The 21,716-nt window shown below is 37.6% G+C and overlaps 1 protein-coding gene across 1 annotated transcript in view; it reads right to left on the bottom strand.

The window, feature by feature from the left end:
- The window catches only part of ESR1 (estrogen receptor 1), a 161,813-nt gene extending 142,023 nt beyond the window's left edge, over window positions 1–19,790 (bottom strand). The window contains 1 exon segment of the mRNA XM_041469853.1: window positions 19,752–19,790. Coding sequence (XP_041325787.1) covers window positions 19,752–19,776 — 25 coding nt within the window. The 5' untranslated portion in view covers window positions 19,777–19,790.
- Between the last annotated feature and the right edge of the window lie 1,926 nt (window positions 19,791–21,716).

The following is a 21,716-nucleotide window of genomic DNA, read 5'->3' as shown; positions in this document are numbered from 1 at the left end:
ATGTCAATTGAGAAAACACTTTGTCTCTGAGGCAACATTCTGAACATGTGCCAACAGACATTGTCTGACACACTAAGGAGTGCTGTGATATCTGCCATAAAGTATCAAATTGCATGACAAAAAAAAAATATTTCCTTATTCTCATAAAAACATCATTCCAAAAATAAATGTGAAGTGGGAAAAGGAAGGCAAGCAAAATTTACAGAAAAACCACAACAAACACAGCCTTCTTCTTAAAATGTTTTCTGAACTTCCTCTTGACTTGCAGCTGAAAAAGCCTATGGTCACCAAGAATTTATTTGAAACTGCTCTGTCTAGCTTCCCACTTCTCTTCCTGAATCAAACCATGAAGAAAAAAAAAAAGCCTTCAAAAAAAAAAAAAAAAAAAAAAAAAGCCTGACATACCCAGATCATGAAGGTCAGGTATCCAGGAAAGGACTGCATTTATAATGTACTGTGTTGAAATACATGTGGTAACAAATAACAGCAGATAATAGATTTTAGATAAGTAGAGGATGACTTGAAGTTGACCCTTCAAAAAAACCCCTCATTTTGGACTCATTTTGGATATATGTCAGACTAAAGACAATTACATTAGTACTGATCGCCTTCAGGGAAAAAGGGCATGCACAAACATCATAGGTCAGAGTCTGGCCACTAGAAACCCCTTTTACACCAATATGACCAACAAAGTCAGACACATACACTTTCTGTACAGATCAACAGAGAAAATAGCCCTAATCTTAGGTAATGGTTCCAAGTCAAAATACTTCCATAACCATTTTTCCCATCACTACTAAAGTCATCTCTCTAGGACCCTACTTATTAGTATTACATCTTTATGGTGTGCCAAAATTTGAGGGATGAGCACAAATGCGATCCCTCAATCTGCTTCAGGAGGTGCTACCATGTACCACACCTGAAATGTTTCTACACTGATGCAGGCAGCATGAGGAACAAACAAGAGTAGCTTTGGCCCAGTCCCAAAGACTTGACATCAGTGGTAAAAGTGAAACCTGGTGGGATAAGCCCCTGGAAACAGGTTTTTTTGCAGGTGCTGTGGTCCATCAGTGCTTGTCACATTTTAAACATCACCTCCTAAAGGCACAGGAGCAGCCAATTCCCAAATGTAAGAATTCAAGTGGGTGAGGGCAGATGGCCAGCTTGGCTGAAGAGGAATCTTCTCTTGAAAATAAGGACAAAAAATAGAACACACATGCCCTGTAGAAGCAAGTTCAGACGACATGGGAAGAACACAAAGATGATGCTTGCCATTGTAATGAGGAAATTCATGCCACCAACGCTCATCTGAACAGAACCATGGGGGACAATAAAAAGAGTGTTTTCAAATATACTAATGTCAACAGGCAGTGTAAAAATAACATTGGTCCATTACAGGATGAGCATGGTCACCTCACAAACAGGGAAAAGGCAGAGGTGTTTAACACATTCTTTGCCTCTGTTGTCAACACCAATGACTGAGAGCACCAAGGGAGGTCTCAGTGCCCCAGGCTGGAGGACCATTACTGTGAGATTTATCCAGTCAACTCTGGAAGTGGCTCCAGCTGATGAAGGGCCTTGAGGAGAATTCGGATGAGGTCACTTGATCAGTTCGGCCTGGAGGAGACTGAGGGGAGACCTCATTGCAGTAACAGCTTCCTCATGAGAGGAAGAGGAGAGGAAGACTCTGGTCTCCTCTCGGTGGTGATCAGTGACAGGACCCAAGAGAACAGCCTGAAGTTGTGTCAAGGGAGATTTAGGTTGGATATCAGAAAAAGGTTCTTCAGCCAGAGGGTGTTTGGGCACTGGAACAGGCTCCCCAGGGAAGTGGTCACAGCACCAGCCTGACAGAGTTCAAGAAGTGTTTGGACAATGCTCTCAAGCACATGGTCTTCAATGGGAGCAAAAAAAAGGAGGAATTTTGATAATATATTTCCTTTCCACAATGCTTATTTTCTGACTTACAGGATTCTTGGCCTTCCATTTTCCGGTAGTTCCTTTCTAAACGCAAGGCACAACTTCAGTGGGATCAGAAGTACTGCTGGCAGGTTGCACGGTTTCCTGATCCAAGATTAAAATGCACATACACACAGCTCTCACAGCTACTAAGGTTTTTTTAGATCTGTTCCTTATCTAGATTACAGCACAGTTCAAAAGCCAGTGAGTCTGTTCTACAGAAGGGGTGACAGTAACTCTATGAGAATCACCAGCAGGACAGCTGGAATGTCTCAAGTCAACATTGCTAATAGACTGTTCATAAAGTGAAATCACTGCCTTACTTATTTTCATGCAATGTCAATGTTCATAAACTGTGCCCATAGCCTTTCTGGTTGTAGTCCACTCATTTTTAAGCAGGTATTAGCAACTAATTTTTATTTGTTTGAAATACAAAGTCAGCTCTAAAGTCATTCACACCTGAAATGATTTTCAAATGCACAAAAAAGACATACAAGTCTGACAAAGTCCCCTGGGGAAGAAAAAATTTGTTAAAGCCTCTGGGTAAATACATACAGGCATGCACAACTATATAAATAGAAAGCTAGCAGGCATTATATGTGTCTGCAGAACATGTTCATAAGCTGCCTTGATGACAGCAATGATATACAGATTTAGTCCTGCAATGTTAGCAGTGGGAAATAAGGAAAATATTATTTTAATGACCACCTTTTCAAATCAGTTGTATTACATTTCAACAGTCAGTAAAATAATGTGGCATACTAGAAAAGGAAATTGGAAATCATGATAAATAGGTGCTTAAAATGCAGAGGACCAGGATTTATTTTTTGTAGTCTCAAATAAGCACTTCAGGGAAAATGGGGTTTTGAAAAAAAAACCAAACTTGGCCCATGTCTTGCAACCCACAAATCATCTACTAATTAATTATTAGTTCATCAAAGATTCTAAGACAAAAACAAAAATGACATGCTCTATGTGAACTTACTGATGTCTCCTTTGCACTCAGGCTATGTGAACAATTGTGTATGTTATGTTATTACTCTATGATAAATGGATTAGGCTCACACACTTCCTATCTGCCTACATATGTGAATAGTTAGAGCAGGAGGAAAAGAGTAACAGGTGTTTTATTAACTAACTGATTCTGAGAATAAATCGTTCACATAATTTCACTTTGCCTAATATTTAAATGCAATAAAATTTATCTTCAAATAATAAATGTTTGATTAAGAAAATTATTATTTCAAAATATCCAACTGTGAAAAAAACATCAAAGCACACATAAGGGTATACATATAGTATATTTATGCATGTCTTTAAATGTTGGGTTTATCTGCATTCTTTGCCTCTGTTGTCAACACCAATGACTAAGTACACCAAGGGGGTGGTGGTCTCCCCCATTTTATTCCTTGCTGAAAGCTTTTTCTCCTAAGAAAAGAAATAATACTTTTATACTATAAGGTCCATCATCTCCCAGAGCAAAACTTCCAGGCCTGAGCCTCATTTTTGCACTGCCTCGCTCAGGTATGATGCATACACTTACATTATACTAGAAATCAGTGCAGGCACACATACACATGCCACTAAAATAATTCTTTAAGAAATAGCACACTCAGAATTCAGGACTGCAACAAATTTTTAAAAATACAACTGGCTTCGTATTGACTACTAAACATACACAGATTATAATGCATATACCTATAGCACCCCCTGGCCTCCAGAATTAAGGGAGTTGGTGCAAAAATTGAGAGTGTAATTCTTACAGAGAGTTTCTCAGCAGCATAATGAGAACACAGTGAATTTTCACAGGAACTCTAAAAAGTGATTTCTCTGAAGACTGCAGTCCATAATATGCAATTATACAAAATAAAAATGGGAATACTTTCTTCATCCAATCCAGAGCCAGAGATCCTACTATACACAGCTGACTATTCCATTTCCTAATTCCAGGTAAGGTTGCAATACCAGCATTGGAAAAACAGATTAGAAATCTGTATATCCCCCTGATACACACTACTAAATAGTGGTTCATAAATTCAGGATAATAATAGGAACGATGAAACTAAAAACTTAAAATCCTTTGCACATAAACTCTGGTTCTGATTCAATCACAGTGACACTACAGAAAGCATTGTGCTTTTTTCCATTAGTAAAAGATGTTGCTAAGGGTACCCAGACAAACAGGCAAGAGAGGAGAAGGGAAAAAAAACCCAAGCAAAAATGTCTGGAAATAAAAAAATTCACACAGTATCTACAGGGTGCTTTAATCTGAGAAGATTGATACAGAAGCTGTTTTTCAAAGAAGTAGAAATCTTTCAAAAAAATAGACTTTTAAAACCAACAATAATGTTAAAAGATTCAAGGACGTGTCTATTAATAGAACAGATGGGCACAGTAATACTCTTAAAGCAAGGCTTCATATTACTATAGCAATACCAGCATTAATATTTCAATAAATATGTCAATAGTCATTAATAAATTTCATCTTACAGCCATCTGACACTGCCCCATCTACCTAAAAAATCACAATGAGAAAGGCTACTAGGAGTCCCACAGTTATCAGCAGAGTTAAGAGTGAGAAGACAATGGGTCAAGAGAACAAGTAGTAGAGAACAAGAGCTATGCAAAGCTTTATCACCTGTGCATGTGAAAATGATCCAGGAAAATTCATTTCCTAGTCCTGTACTTCAGTCAGACAATTTATCTTCTTCCTAAACACTGCTTCCTTTCATAAACTATAGACTAACACAATGACTGGGTGTCTGAGTGGATTTTCTAATAGGAAATATCTTCCTTGAAAGTTACCTAGAGAATTACATCTTTTCCAATTGTTAATTATCCCCTTCTTAAATACCTGCATCATTGCAAGCTTCTGACCTTAATGTGTTTTCACCTGCTATCTCAAGGATATTTCTGTTATGAAACTGCTATTCATACACAGAAATTGATAAACTACTACCATTTATAAGGCTGATTGTCTTTGGTTGAGACTAAGCCAGATGTTCTCCTGGAGCTCTCTTGCAACTTAAGGGTTGGTTTCATTCTTGTTATTTCCAATTTTTCAGTTGTGGCAGGCTCACTTAGAAGTAAGAAATAAATAAATAAAGTATTGTGTCTCTTTTTACAGATTTTATAAATACTTCAGGCCTTTATATCCAACAACACTCAGCCTTCAGCTATCTTTACAAGAAACAAGCTATTATGGAATTTTTTAAAGCCATTCAGGTAAAAGATGACAACCTCTTCTCTACCCATGTGAGAATAATCTGAAAAAGCTTATGTGTGCATGAGTGTCTATTGTTTTCCTAACTCATATACAGGAAAAATTCTATTGAAAAGTGGCTGGGAAGCCCTGTAATAACCTAAAAAAAAAAAAAAAAAACCCTATAAAAACCTAAAAAAAAAAAAAAAAAAAAAAAAAAAAAGCCCACACTAAACCAGACATCTACACTAAATGCCAAGCTGAGAAACAACATAATACAGTTTCAGGTCTGAAAGGAAAGAAGTTGAGGGGAGAGCACGGGAGGAAGGACCTGTCCTGGTCCCATCCAGGACAGGGTTACAGGGTTAATTTTTGCTGTAGCCAGGAGGTGACATGGCTAAGATACAGAGGTATTCTATACAATTTCCCATCATTTTCCAGGGATAGAGGAAGGTCTCCCTTCTGGGATTAACACAGCACAGCAGAAAGAGCAGTGAAGTACTGTCTGTTGTCAAGGGATTCACTTGAATCATTCATTTCTTGTACCCTCTGTCATTAGTATTGCTGCAGTTACTGCTGGCTTTCTTATCTCATTGCTGTTTCCAGTAAATTGTTCTTATCTCAGCCTGTGATCTTTACCTTTTGTATCCCCAATTCTCATCTCCAGCCTGCCACAGGGAACAGGGATGGGAAAGAGAACAAGCAGCACATGGTTTGGAGAATTGTAGTGGGAGCACTAAATTGGGGGGTACCATCCCCAAACCATGACAGAGACAAGTAGCACCTCTCCAAAATTAACTTCTTGATATATGACATTAGTTTGTGCTAATGGCATTGTCATTACAGACAAGAATAGTTAAATATGTGTGTATGCACACACATCCATATATGCATGTGTATATATATACATATATATATACACACACACACGTTAATATATTCATGAAAAAATGAAGCTTAACGTTTTCATAGTATGCGTCCAGACTCAAAGGAACCAATAGTTCTCCAAAGGGAAAAAAAGACCAAGATACTTCAAAGGTAATTGCAAAAACTGCAGCATTGTGATTCACCTCTTCCTCAGAGATTTTGTGGCAGTTTGACTTACTTTGAAGTGAGAATAAGCTGCAGAAATTGAAAACTGTCAAATTTATCTGAATTATGTTGTTGACTTTTGTACTCCCTGAAAACACTGTTGCAGCCAAAACTATTTTCAAACCATGAAATTAATCAAAGTTCCTAAACCATTCAACATGGAGAAAATAGTCAGAGACTTCCTCAACATGTGAAGATGTCACTATTCTGGTTATGCTTCTCCTCCCTTCTCAAGACAACATGGGCAAATCTTCCTGCCACTCACAAGAGCTGTGGCTGTGACAGAGCTGGTAGCTGCAGGATCTGAGGAGACCTTCCAACAACCTCTGCCTTCATCAGACCCTGTCAGCAAGAGGAAAGAGGGCTATCCATGAAGTAATCAGGGACCAGCACAAATTCAGGGAGCTACCACACAGGACAGATACACAGTCTTGGTCAGGACTGTCACCACCTGAGATGGTACAAGGAAGAGGGAGGAACAGTGAAGAAAGAAAGGCCTGAACAAAAGAAGAGAGAGAGCAAAAAGTAAAACAATGAGAAGGAAATAAGCAAGAGGAAAAAATGTAGCTACTGTCAGCCAGTAGAAAGCCCATCACCAAAGGGTCTAAACAGTTTCTTTCTGTACCAGGCCTTGAGTGGTAACTGGCAACTGCCTGGTAACCACACAACTTCTTCTTGAAAGGAAATAGCATGGAAACACACAACTAGCAATGCCTTAGCCTGTGGAGCTTGTGGATTACATCTTGCAGCAGCACAGCTGAATGTGCCTTCCAGCCTGAGCCAAACCACGGCACACACCACCAGAGCATCTTTACAGCAGGGCTGGGAGCAGTTCAGCTCAGCCAGTGGTGAATTGTTCCTTCATTTCCCCTGCTTCCAGGACAAAGAAGGCTCCAAAGACAAGCAACATTGCTTCAAGTATTCTTCATGATCATTTGCTATGTTAACATTCTGTGGGCTTGTCAATAGACCAAGAAATCCTTCACCAAGATGGAGTGTGTCCTCTTTAGGCTTCACATTGCCTTGTAAACTGACCCACAGATGAAATACAAAACATAACACACAGACAGGGGAGGTTTCTTCACCTCATAGACTGACACATAGGGGTCAACTAAGATAAGAAAGTTGTTCCTTCAAAGACATACCATCAACAGAATAGAAAATCAACTTGCCTGTTCCGGTTGCCAAGCAATAATGAAGAAAATTGCTGAAACCATCAATCATGTAGCCCAGAACAGGTTAATATGCTTCAAAGCTAGAAGGCAACTTAGAGGCAAGTTATTTTGATATTTCAATTTAACAGTCATTTCAGTAAGAACTGAACAACTCTATTATAAGGATGGGAGGAAGGAAGGAATAGAAAAGAAAGAAGGAATAGAAGCAAAGCAAGTTTTCATTAAGTAGGAAGTAATTTCAATGTTCTCATTTACCAGACAGGGTAACGTTCATGGTTTCAAGTTGACAAGTGTCGATGATTTTGCAAGTATCTATGAACACAGACAATGCAGAACAGTGGAAGTATTTTGTAATAGCGCTTATTTTCATTTGTAGTATTTCTTCATGTCACCGCTGACTGCTTTTTCTAAGATAGCAGTATCAGCAATTCCATGAAGGCAAAGGGAACAGGCTGAAAAAATGTCACCAGTCACCATAGTCACAGTTTACTCAATTCCAATACTGTAATCCAGAAGTTACTTAAGAAATAAAAACAAGGTGGAGGGGAAAGGCTGTTAATAACTGCATTCCTGATGACTCCAGTGGAACCTACTGAACACATATGTTCAGTAGAACAGATACTCTCTCAAGGTAGGTTGTTTTGATCTAATATGACACTAAATGAACACAGAGTCAAGAATAGTAACCTTGATAATGTAAATCATTCTTTAGAGCTATTAACTGTGAGTAGAGATGCAAGACTGAAAAAGGAGGATTGGGAAAAAGAGAAGCCAAGAAAGAAGATTGCATGAGAGTTGTGGGATGTGTGGACAAGGCAAAGAAACAATATAAAAAGAAGAATGAATTATAAGAAAGTGAAGCACAAGATAAAAGTGCTCATAAAAAAAGGAAGACAGCAGGAACTAGGGCATAGATCCAGAAAAGCTCTTATGTTCTTAATGTTAAGTATGTTATTAAATAGGTGAAGCAGACTACAAATAAAGTGATGTATGGGGAAAGACAAGGGAATTTACAGTCAAGGAAAGAAAAGTAACAGATCAAAGAATAATATCCAAAGAATGAATAAAAGAGTTTGACAGAAGTCTACAGCAAAACTAAACATAGAGTGTGAGCCATCCTTGTCACGTGGCACTTTGCTCTGAATTTTCAGTGTTAAAGAGTCTTTGGATACCCTAAAAATCTTACTAAGTAATTTCTCAGGTCAAAAATTGCTGGATCCAACTTGGGGAAATTACATATCATTACACAAAAGAAGAAGAGATAATAATTTAACACAAAAAAACTCTACAATCACAGGGATGCAATTGATAACAACTAAGCTACAAGAAGTTGTAATTACACCAAGACTAAATCATATATACACACATATATATAGATATATATATACAGAGACACACAAGCACACACAAAACCTTTCTCATTTTAAAGAAATCGTTTCACAGGAATGAAAGAAACAAGGATTAAAATCAATTGAAAACAAACATTTGCCTAGAGTTATTAAACTGGTATTGGAAACATTTTTAAGCATACTTAACTGGCTTTTGAGAAAAGCTATAATTCAGGAAAATATCAGTATTCAGAAAAATAGGAAATGAAAATTAAAACTTGGCTTACCTTTGGTTTAAAAGATGAACAAATGAAAAAGTATAAATGTAGTAATAATTTTGGGATAATAAAATTTTAGATAGTCAAATGATAATGGCAAGATTAAACATATGCAGAAAATATAGTCAGAGTGAAAACAGATAAAGACAGCATTTCAGGAATTAAAAAAATTAATAACCAATCTAAATAATAATTAATAACTAAATCAAAGGGACAGAAAAATAAGGCAGCAGTTCAGGCAGGGAAGGCTGTTTCCTAAAGTATTTAGGAAACAACAAAAGAAACCCCAATATTGGCATCAGACAATTCTTAAAATGAAACTGGTATTCTCAATCACAGTAATGCAAAAAACCCCACAGCAGCATCCAGTAAGTCTGTTCTGGTTCAGAAAATCGAGGTTATAATTTAGTATTAGCGACTCATAAAATAACACCAACCAATAGCATTATATAGGTACATTATGTATAAGTATAAAGTGATTCTTCTTAAATTCACTGAATAAATCTTAATTTAATATTTTTGGCTGATAAGAACAGTAGCATTGTGTAATATATTTTGCCTACTGTAAGGCATGTGATGCAACATTCCAACAATTGTAAAAGTATGAAACAAAACAAACTGCCACATAATAAAATGAAAGAACACTGTTTACTATACTTAAAAAGGGCAACGATGAATGGAGAAGAATCAGCAACCAAGCATTCTCTAGTGCTATTCACGGGTTTTGTTCATATTTTCCTCAGGGTCATGAACGCAAGAGCAATAGCATTACTAACCAGATGTGCAGAAAAATACAGTACTTGGAATAATAAATACAAAAATACTGCTTTTAATCAAGGGATGCAACATGGAATGTTTTATAGCCTTCCTTCAGGAAAGCAACATAACTTCCATTACAGCTAAATATAAAAGCATGTATGGGGGGGGTGGGGAGGAGGAAGGCATGTAAAACAAGGCATTTGCTAGACATACTACTCTGTCCTGAGGAGAAGTGACTCGCAAAGATTTTAAGCGCTAGCAGACAGCCAAACAGGAGCTGTCAGTGTTACCCTGTGCCCATGCAGTTTGATAATCCTGGTGTAATATTGCTCAGTAGGGAGAAACAGAATAACAAGTAAAGTCACATTTGCCTCTGCTTATCACTGACACACCTCCCACTGGGAATACACATATAAAGACTAGAAATGAACTGCGCTTTTTAACTGCACAGATAATTGCCCATTGGAAACCTATGTCATGCTGATATCAGACTGATACTAAGTACTAAAGCAGAGTTGCTTTCCTCACTCAGCTATATTTCAAAAATATTTGGAGAGCTCCTATAGGTTGTGCTACAAACAAGTCAGCAAGGATGGTCACAGCAGGCGTTTTCAGTCACACAAGCTCTGAAAACGGCACTGTGCTCAGTCTGTAAGGCAAACTCTGCAGCAGAGATGTCTCCCGAGGTCTTCTCACAAAGCCTCTCAGCACCCAGATGCCAAGAGCAGAGACAAGAGAACAACATGATGGACTGCAAGAAAGAGTGGTGTGAGAAACCTAAGCAGAACTGCCACTCAGAACTTCCTACCTCTGCTGAGGCTTTTCCAGCACCTTCTTCTTCCTTCATGTAAGTGCAAGAAGGTGGTGGCTTTGTTTTAACTACATGTTCTTCAAATGTGCAGAATCACCATCCCAACATATCAAACTCAGTCACTTGGTCACCACACCAATGAGAAAGATATTGTCAGGTTAGAGGGTATCAGAAAATAAAATATCTAAGCTGGTCTATGAACTTGCCAGCAACTGATAAAGTCACTAGGGCATATTTAGCTGGCATATTTCAGAATATAACATAAAATATAACATAAAAAGAAAATAGCACAGGAGATGCATGATACAACACAACATAAGAAGACATGTAGAATAAATAGCAGGAAACAAAATTTAGCTGTCAGAAAGCATCCTTACCAGCAGAAGATATTCAGCTGCATGACACTAATTTGAGCAGATGAAGGGAGAGAGGGAAGAAGAAAGACTCACTGATGGTACTCTTAAAAAAACAGAAAATTCAAATATATCTGCCCTAAGCAGAACAGGGAAAGGAACACCCAGCATGGTGTTTCTATTCCTTAATTCTCCAACTATGCTGTAGCCGGTAACTAGTGATACAGAATATGTATTTGGCAAACATGCATTTGCCAGAGATGAGACAAACTATGTCAGCAGACAGAAAATGGTCCCTTACAATCAAGTGAATATCAAAGTTGTGCATGATTGCAAAATAAAACCTTTAGCCACTTCTAAATGCTTCAGACAGCAGATAAACACATAACCCACATGATAAACAAATACTAATTTGACAGGGCCTCATAATTTGGAATTTTGCTACCAAAGAGCCAGTTTTTAACAGCAGTCATAAAACCCTTAAATTTATGCAGGAGAAAGCGAAGCCTACAAATCCCCTAAAACATTGCTTGATTGGAAAAAATAGGAAATTAAGAAGTTGCAATTAAGGAACTTCCAAGCAAACAGAAAAGGCAAATATTTGTAGGTAGTACAGAGAATATATTGAGTGATGCAGAGCAAACGTAAGGAAAACCAAAACAGTTAACTACCAATGTAAGACATTATTCGAAGTGGGCCCTCAAAAAAAAAAAAATCTGAAGATGTTGTCTTAATAAGGACAATAAAAGACAAAATAAAATTCTGGCAGACTGAATGTAAAAATCCAATAAGCCAAGCCAAAAAAGGCTGGACAAATAACTTGCAAGGGGTTCTTTTTTGTGCTAGGGTAGTTAAGTGTGAGGGCAAACTGCAATGAGTTGGAAAAGGATTTCACAACATAAAATATGGGATGAAATGGCAGCTGGAACCCAATAAAGATCTGAGGGCTAAAGAGTATACTAAACAAACGATGACTAAACATTCAACTTACTTAGACTAAAAAACACCAAAGATCAGAGGAAAGCTGATTACTCCCTATGAATACTTTAGGTATAAACATCAATACCTATAAAATATTTAGGACAAAGAAAGAAAGCTGGAACTGCAAATAAATTTACTATGGAAATTACAAGCCTCTCAGCTGAGAGAACAGTGAAGCTCTAGATCAGCCTGCCCATGAGAGGAAAAACAGCCTAACTGGCTTTAAGATAAATGTGGATAAGCACCGTGAACAAATTACACGATCTGGTTGCTATGACAGCTCAGTGCTGGGTTAGCCATCCAACTTAGGCTGGATTCAACAAATGACACTGAAGCAAAAACTTACCAGCATGAATCAGATTAGTTTTGTCTATGCAGAACAAGTCATAGTGTCTTACCTATGCAGAAATAATTTTCTGCTTAAATGCAGATGTTTCTGCTCTCTTTAGACCAAGAGAGGTGAATTGCTTTGTGCGCAAGAAACCTTGGACTCACACGCACTAGACTTCAATCACTAAAGACAGATTGAGTTTTAAAGGGTGTTCTTAAGAGAAAGAATGTTCCACTTATATCCAAAATACCTGGTTTTGCCTTTGATTATGTTTTGATAAGAGCAGAGGTAGCTTTAAAGCCTAAAGGTCCAGCCTTTTTTAAGAAGTTATTTGTCTTGTCAGAGCAAATCCAGAGCTGAGAAAACTTAGTGATAGATTAGTTAGCTAGAATAGGGAAGGAAATTTGTTAACAAAAATAATCTGTGTCTATGTTACTGGTTTTGTTCACAGCAGTAATGAGGTTTTAAAGTGATTTCCTTCATAAGCTTGGATTATGGAGCAGCTGGTATGTGCAAAAAAACAAATTCCATTTGAGGTAAACTAAACAGAAAACTCTGCTCCAAAAGTGTACCAAACACAGACCGACTCCCCACAGAGACACAAGACTAGCTCTTTGGGCAGTCTCAAGGCATATGTCTGGCATTGTATGCCAACCAGGACACACAGACTGTCTCATCACCACTTTGCCACACATTCACATGGATGGGCTCCAATGTCTGGAAACCCACCAGGAAGGCCGTGCCAGGACAGCAGCACACAATAGGCACAGTCCTACCCCATCCAGATATCCAAATGAGAGTACCTAAACTGGCTGAGTATTTGCTACAATTGTTTGTTTTACAGTGGTAACAGGTTGGGTTGAAGAGTTGGCAACACCAAAGCAGCAGATATGGGTTCAATTCAAAAAATAATACATTTCCCAAGAACAAAAACTTTACCTTGAACATAATGAATTGTACAATGTTTTGTCTAGGTTTCAATCCTTTAAGTTACCAAATATCAAATTTGCTGAACGGCTTGTCTTACTCGCCTCAGTTTAATCCCTGAGGGAAAAAAGATTAGTTGCTTGTGCCTGTTTCTTATTTTAAAAAGAAAAATATCATAATTGACTTGACATCTATTTCATGAAGTTTCTTGAATCTCACTTGAGACTTGTAGGTATTTCTACAAGTGTATCCTTCATGTTGCTAGGTTTCAAGAGAAAATAAATAAAGGACGAAAACAAATCAATATTTAAGACAATTTTGTTTCAAAAGTCCAAAGAGAATTATGAAAGCGACCTTCTGTTACTTATGTGAACCTCCCTTTTTCTCTAAATTTGCTTTCTCATTGTTTGCAATGGACACTTTGCATAGAAACTGTGCCAGGGAGCAAGAGCAAACACTTTACTAAGAAAAAGACCACCCCATAAAAAATGAGGCGTTAAGGAAATAATTATGAACTTCCATGATGCATGTAATGACAAAATTTCATTCAGATGGTGCCTTTGAAGCCCTCCTGCTTTAAAGCCTGTGCATGCATATGCAAGAGTGAGCTCTTCTGTGTCTAGGAGGGAGTGCAGGACCAGGTATTGGCACCTCTTGTCTCAAACATGACACAGTTAAGAGAGAAAAGATGTGATCAGAGGAGAGGGTCCTGCAGAGGTGGGGCAGCACTGTGCTGAGCCAGCTTCCTGCTCACCTTGACACTAGAGTTCAGTCCTCTCAACTCACTTTCTGCAGGAGAGCTCAAAGGACTGCAAAAATCTATTTTACACTAAGAGGTGTGCACCAGTTTAACAGTAAAGAGAAGGGGATCAGGCCCACTTGCTCTCTTTTTCCTCTCTCTTTCACTTGCACTGTTTTTCCCAGCTCCATGTGGACAAACACACAACCTAAAGACTGCTGATACTCTTTGTTCTCTCCTTTTTTCTGTCTTTATCTCTCTCCTCCCTTCTGTACTGAAATTTGCTGTTAAGAGTGGGAAGCCATCGAAGGGTATTGTGGCTTTTTAGCCAACACCTTTGAGCAGTGGTGTTGTGACTTGCTAACCAGCACCTTTGGTGATGTGTTGTGGTCTGTTAGCCAGCACCTTTGAAAAGTTTTTTCTGGGAGTTAAGAACTTAGTGAAGTGTACTGCACAAAATCTAAGGGCTTCTTAGCCATCATTTTTGAGAAAGTGTACTGTTAGAATTTAAGAGCTTATTAGCCAACACCTTTTGAGGGTAAGCAGCGGGCTGGTTGCCAGAGTTAAGGAGACTACAATAAAGCCTGACACAGGACCCAGAGTCTTGTTCAGCCTGATAAGAAGTTACAACAAGCATCATGCCCCCTACCAGTGGTCATGGCACTGGTACACCAGCAAATACAGAAACACCATTGGAAGGCTCTCCTGTTTGGTGCAAAGCAGCTGTTAGCCGGATATAGCAACATGCACGACAGGACGAGAAACAATTCCACAAGAAATATGCCCGGTTTAAATGATAAAAAGTTCAGGTTGACAAGGGAGAACAATCAGACTAGCTGGAACAAAAATATTATGAAATGCACCCAGCTTTCTAATGAGCACAGCAAATTAAGAGTTCAGGGTTGCTTTTACATCCAAACATGTCCAAGCAAGGTATCAATGCCTATACAGAAGGTGCCCTTCAGACAAAGCCAGAGGAAGACAATACAAGCAGAAACTGAATGATTTTTTGGGATAGTGGGAACACAACCTGACAACAGTTGCCAATAGACTTGCCTCAGCACAGTCTGAGATTAATGGCATTTTGGAATGAATAAGCAGGCTGTCGATTTACAGCCATATAGCAGTGTGAGCCCAAAAATGCCATTCAAGTCCATGACCTCAAAACTGATGAGGCCAAAAAAATGAGCAGTGAAATTCTGTTTAATATTGTACAATTGCAAAACAATCTCAATGACCTTATTTGTGAAGACACAACCAGTTTATCTCCACTTGAAGAACACAGAAAGCAAAACTATAGGCAGTTACACTGAAGTTACACAACAAGTTTCAAAGAACAAAATAGAAAGACGATTTTCATTTTCCTTTGGTTTGGATTTCAAACCAAGTGATTTGACAAAATTGCCAGAATTCATATCTGACCAATTTTGGTTTTACAGTGTTTATGTTTAGCTGCCACAGATGATACAAAGATTGAATCGACAGTTATGATAATCCCCAAGGCATCTAACCCATAATCACTGTGCTGATAAAATAAAAATTGTCAATGAAAACTATTTAGAACTGAACAGATACATAATTAGTATCTCTATATGGATCTGCAATTGGACTCTTTAAAAAACAAAACATTTCAAACATAAACATATAATTCCAGCCTTGTTTCATTGCAGATTATTCTCCTTGAACTATTCAAGTTTTTTTAAGTAATCAAAATCAAGAAAAATAGTATTTTTAGTACTTGAAAGACTTTGTATAAAACTATTCTTTTTATTTGATCATTAAGACAAAATATAGAAAAATCCCACCAAAAATATTTTTTCAAAATCAAGTACTTTTTCCACTTTAGAAAACTAACCTAGTTTTACCATTTAGATTTTTGAACATACTTGAACAAAAATATTCTGTTCTTTCATCTACAGTAAGCAATTGTAACAACAGAAATTATTAAAAAAGTAAAAGAAAATATTGACCACCCAAATTATAGATTAGTGAAATTATAAATAAAATTACTTTTGGTGTGCAATATAGAAACGGGCTTTTTCAGAAGAAAAAAAAATTCAAATATAAAATATGCTATCCACAAAAAATATATGCCTTACATATCTAGCAAATATTTTAAAATATTTTCCTCCTGATTTGTCTTCTTTCTCAGACTAGTTTGCAAGAATCAACTGAATGATGCCGGACTGAGCTGCTTCTGGCTTCTTGGAATGTGGGGCTTTTTTCCCTAAAATTCATAAAAAGGAGTATTTCACCCTTGCTTATATCCATCTTCAAGAAAGCATTGCACAAATTTATTTCCCATTTATCTATAGCATTATTCTCCAAAAAGGAAGAAAAACAAAAGCAAATAATAAATTAAAAAAATTAATTGTCATATTTTTAAAATGTGTCTTTTTCAGGAAAAACATGCTGTCTAAATTCTAATTACACTATTTAGCCAGAAACAGAAATAGACATCTGAGTCACCGAGTGTAATCCTTGCTACCAAACCCTCATCACCTGTAGCCAACTCCCTGAGCATGTTGTAAACAAGCGACATGTCCTAGCCTACCCTTCTGATAGGAGGCTGAACCCATCTACTTTTCCAGCTCCAGTCTGAATTTATTCACAGTCACCTGTTTGGATTTATGTTGGCAATTGCTTTCAGGATGAGTGTTCCACATCTCATCAAGATAAATAGTCCTTAAGCAAAATCATCACCTACAGCATTACAGCAGAAAGATTTAAAACAATCTTTCCACAACGCAAGTCAAGTTATTGGTTTTTGCCATTTTTATTTTAAATTATATCCATATGTTAATATGAAAGGTATTACTTGAGCTATCTATGCCTTTCATGCACATTTTATGTTGCTTTTTCTATATTAAAAAAAAATATTAAAATTTTGTTTTCTCTTTTCTCTGCTATCATACTTCCACTTCCTGCCGAGTGATCTTATGTTCCCTTGTACCTACCACTCGTCAGGTCTCTACGGTACAACTCTGCATACAGTGTATGGGACAGGGGCTTAATGCTTCTCAGCAGCCTCCAAGGGCTCCTGTGAGATCTATTTCTTCCTCCCCTCCTTCCACAATCCCTGGCACAGCCTATGCAATCTACATCCCCTCCTCAGCTTCTGGAGACGCCACAGCGAGATTCAAGTAGAGTAGCAAGATGAGTGTAAGAACTCAGTCCTCAGTCCTTTATTTTCTACTTACACTCTTCCCACAGTACTCCCATTAATTTTACTCTTTTCTCATTCTCTTTTCATCAGTGCCTCCTTAGTGCCTGAGGAGAGAGCAGACAAAAGACATGGGATTCAAGACTGCTGCCTGGAGTACCTTGGAGTAGCTGCTCTCAGTGTGCCATCCCTCGCTGGGCAGTGACATTTCAGGCAGGGTGTGTTGGGCCATGGCAGCGAGACAAACGTGGCCATCACGCCAAATTAATGATTAATGACTCATCTGAGGAGTCATTCAAAGTTGATTCTCAAATGAATGAATGACTCAACTGAGGAGCAAAATGACAAGGTCTAAACTGTGAGAGCAACAGTCTAAGATTAAAGTCTACACATGACCTTTGATCTCTACCCAGAGTAACAGTGCTGTCTACAGTGCTCCAAATGGCAGAGGGGAATTCTGAGACTGATGGGATCACAGTGCCTCAGAAGGACCTCAGAGTCCCTGTCATGCAGCACAACCCCCTGATCCAGCAGGGTCACCCACAGCAGGTTGCTCAGGATCAGGGCAGGGCTCGCCTGGGAGTGTCTCCACGCATGGAGACTCCATAACCTCCCTGGGAAAGCTGTGCAACTGTTTGAATGTCCTCATTGCCAAGCTTTTTACTGTCCACCCTCCCCCAATTCATTTTTTTTGTATGCTCTTTTTCTCTTTCTGTACGTTCCTTTCCAGAAACAAAGACAACCAATGAGCACAAAGTAAATAAATAAGTAGGGGGGAAAATAAAAGAAAAAGAAAATAAGTGATAACACAGATCTTCTATTTTAACTCATATTTCACCTATCACAATTTCTCTGGTTGCCGCAAGATTGGCACAATTCTCAAGCTTGTATCCACAAGCCTGAGCACTGTGTTATAGGAAGCAATGGGAAATCCATCTCCCAGCTGCAATCTCAGAATTCCCAGTGTTTGCACATTGGTACCGTGCAAACTCATGAAGTGAAAGCAAATAGACAACACTGAATTAGAACTTGGTTTATAATCTAATGGACAAATGTTTTTCTTTAAATCATTGTAAGCAGTCTTCAGTCCTGCACATGCTTCACTTTATTATCAAAAGCAGCAACACAAACCTTTAAACAAAAGTTCTGTAAGGTTGGCTCCTAAATTTCATCTAGTTTGCACAACGAATTGGTTTTAATTGTTTTTTTTCTAATTGGTTTTAGTTTCTGAGTCAGATATTTACAGAGAGATACTGTTGCTCTTCTGACACTGCAACAATTCAACCAACACAGAATTTGGAACTTTTTTCCCAGTGCCTATGATGATGAGTACTGAACTGAAAACCTAACATGCTCTTTCTACTTCAGTGTAACCATGACAAGAAATTTCTCTGTTCCGAATTAATCTGGGGAAGGGGGAAAGAGAAGAAAGTCTTCCAACAGTTGAATTGTCCTTGATTTATTACCTGGTTGTTAGGGTATAGATCAGAAAGACAAAGAAAATAAAGCAATGTTCAGTAATGGCTTCTGCACCTCCAAGTGATGTGATAGGATGTCCATGCTATAGCCATGAAGGGAAATAGAAAGATTCCAGCTTATTTCATTACACCTTTTTCCAAACACTCATTCTCCAACTTTTGTCTGATATCAAAGCATATCACTTAGGGACCCAAGTTTAAAATAGGCTTAGCTTAAACACTAACTCCAAAACTTAAAAATAAACTACAAAGAAAGCATGTTTAATTCAGAAAAAAAGAAAAATGTAAGAAAATCAAATTAAATCAAAACAAAAGCCAAAACCCCAAAACCAGAAAATAAGTAAAACATATATATATCCAACCATGGGGGAGAATGATTTTTGGAAAAACATATTTATCTAAGAAAACAAAATGCAGTTAGAGAAAACTATTACTCAGTAATTACCAAGTAAATTCTACCGAGTTCAAAACCTGTGCTGAAAAATAGAAGGATCAGACTCTTACTTGGTACCAGGAAGCACCCTGATGATAAATCTCACTAAATACATTGTTTCAATATCATGTACATAAGTATTGCTCAGCATCAGCTGAGATCAAAATACAGCATTTCACTTCATTCATACCAGAAAAACAATACACTGCCTTGGGTGTGACTGCCCTCTAATTTAAATAAATTCCTTTCCCCATTATGTCTCAGCCAATTGGAAAATGCACTAACATGTGATTTCAGATTATTTTATCTACTATTGTCTTTCTACCTCCAAGAAGGATTTTGACTGAGGAGCTGGAGGGCAGGACAGGGGGGTCACATTGTTCTTTCCCAACGGCAGCACAGGATTTATGGCACCGTCTATAGCACACATTAAACAAAGTACTACTGCACCTGAAATATTCACCTTAAGACATACTTTAGGCAACTTTTGCAATGCCTGTGGCTTGTTTTCTGTTGCTTTTTAAGACTTCTCAGTGACACTGCAGAACACAGGAAAAAAAGGAAGATATTAAGAAAAGTAACATCTGAAAGAGTGAAAACTAAACCCAAACCAAAACACCCAACTTCTAAGCATTTCCATAGGTATAACTGGGTGTGCCCAGCAAAGGTTCAGGGTAAAAGCAGCATTTAAAATTGCCTGTGAGGGACAGAAACTGCAAAAACCAAGAGTTTTTTTTTGACTTACATTGCTCCCAGCAGGCTGTTGCCATTCCCTCTGCAGGGCTCTCACTGGCCAGGGGGATCACATGACACTGGGAACCAAAATAGAAAAGTCTCGGGAGCAAGGAAGCTGAACCAGAAACACATTTTCAAGAAAAGACCTATCGTGTGCGTGATAACACGCCCTGAGGAGCAGAAGGAGGTAAATTTAGACAGGAACCTAGGCTGTGCTGAAAAATGTGTAGTGCCTTGAACTTTGCAATCCGGCATCAGCTACCCTTACAATGCATGGGAAATGTTCATAAATCTCAGCCCGTGTCTGTACGTAACTAAACCTCCTAACTGCTGTAGTAAATTGCCAGACCTTAAAAGAAAATAAGATCTATCAAATTTTAAAATTAATCTATTGAAGTTTCAAAATAGTCTTCCACCATCAGAACCATTTTCGTCTTAAGGCTAAGGTTTCCAGTAGTTTGTAAAGAGGAAGCAATTTTTTTAAAAGGATATGCTTTTAAGATAATTGGGTGAGCTGTAAACACATTTCAAGGATTGCTTTCAATTCTTTCACAAGTGAAAAATATGGTTGCAGACCTATATGTTTGTAAAATGTCACTGTAAATCTATAAGTCTAATAATTTAACCACAAAGATATAAACAAAAATGCAAAGAATCTGAGTCAAAAGCTGAACAGATGAGTTAGTGACAAAATGCAAGTTCCATCCAACAATAAAATAGCCTCTAAGGCTGCTGTTTAGTTATACCTGTTAAAAAATTAACTCTTTCAGTTTTGTAAATCTTGTAAAAAATAAATTCCAACAAAATACTATTCTTGGGATTACAGGAAATGCAAGTTACCTTCTGTAACAGCTATCTTTTTCATCATTTCCTAGTCATTCAAAATTAGATTGTTACAATTTTCATTCTATATATTGTCAAGATTTCCTTGTTTTCTGTGAATATCATAACAGTCATTGTAGAAAAAGGCTTTACTGAAAAATGCAAACAGCAGGAGAGAATCTGTGATCAAGGAAAGGGAAATATGGGATAATAATAATAATAAAGGGAAATAAAAGGACAAGGACAGGAAACAATTTTGTGTTCTAACCTTTAGACGCAATCACTCTCACCTTGCAGTCATAAGACAAAAATATTGAAAATCCCACCCTTTCAATGCAACTGGCTCACAAGACCTTCTGGATAAACAAAGGATAGAGAATGCAATTCAAAATCCTACATAGCACACTCCCAACTCTACAAAAAAAAAAAAAATTGAAAATAATATGAACATGAGTTAAGAAACCAAACTGTTCCTCTTTCATTAAGAAAAATAAATAATTATAAATAAATGAATGGAAAACCCCCACACACACAAAAGTGCTTTAGAAAATATCAGATTAAATTTCCCAGAAAGAAGTGTACACATGTATCAAAATACATACAATATCAGAGAATATCTTCAGTCAAGACAGAAAATTTGTTATTTAAAAAAAAACAAGATCTGCTGTATTCTGCAGGATATCCCAACATAATTTTTCATGAAGTGAAGTACAAATCCACATAAATATGACAGTATAAAAGGACTCCTTGTATCTTCCCTTTTCTTGTTAACAAGTGTGAAAGGAAACTTGAGCATTGACTCAAATTAGTAGTAGTATAGAAGTATACACCAGAGCTGTTGCCATTGGTTATTTAAATATAAAGAAAACCTTTCTAAAACTACAAATTCTAAACTATTTGTTGAGGGGTTTTTGGGAAGAAAAGGTAAAAAATTTTGAAAAGCATTTTGAAAAGCATATTACTGTGTACGTGCTTCCAAGAATTCTACCAGGTACATTACTTCTATCACTGTGGTTTTAGGAGAAGCTTTGCATTACTGAAATTGTGACCTTTTGCAGGTAATGTGGCAGAACTGAAGTGGATGGAAGCTTGCCATTGATCATGGTGAGAGACAAACCAGGGCACTGATATAAGCATACAAAATACACAAACC

This window comes from Pyrgilauda ruficollis, unplaced genomic scaffold, assembly GCF_017590135.1.
Source record: "Pyrgilauda ruficollis isolate IOZ18807 unplaced genomic scaffold, ASM1759013v1 scaffold24, whole genome shotgun sequence".
In the NCBI taxonomy this organism is placed as follows: domain Eukaryota; kingdom Metazoa; phylum Chordata; class Aves; order Passeriformes; family Passeridae; genus Pyrgilauda; species Pyrgilauda ruficollis.
The sequence above is the reverse complement of the archived record's forward strand: the minus strand, read 5'-3'. Positions and strand labels throughout refer to the sequence as shown.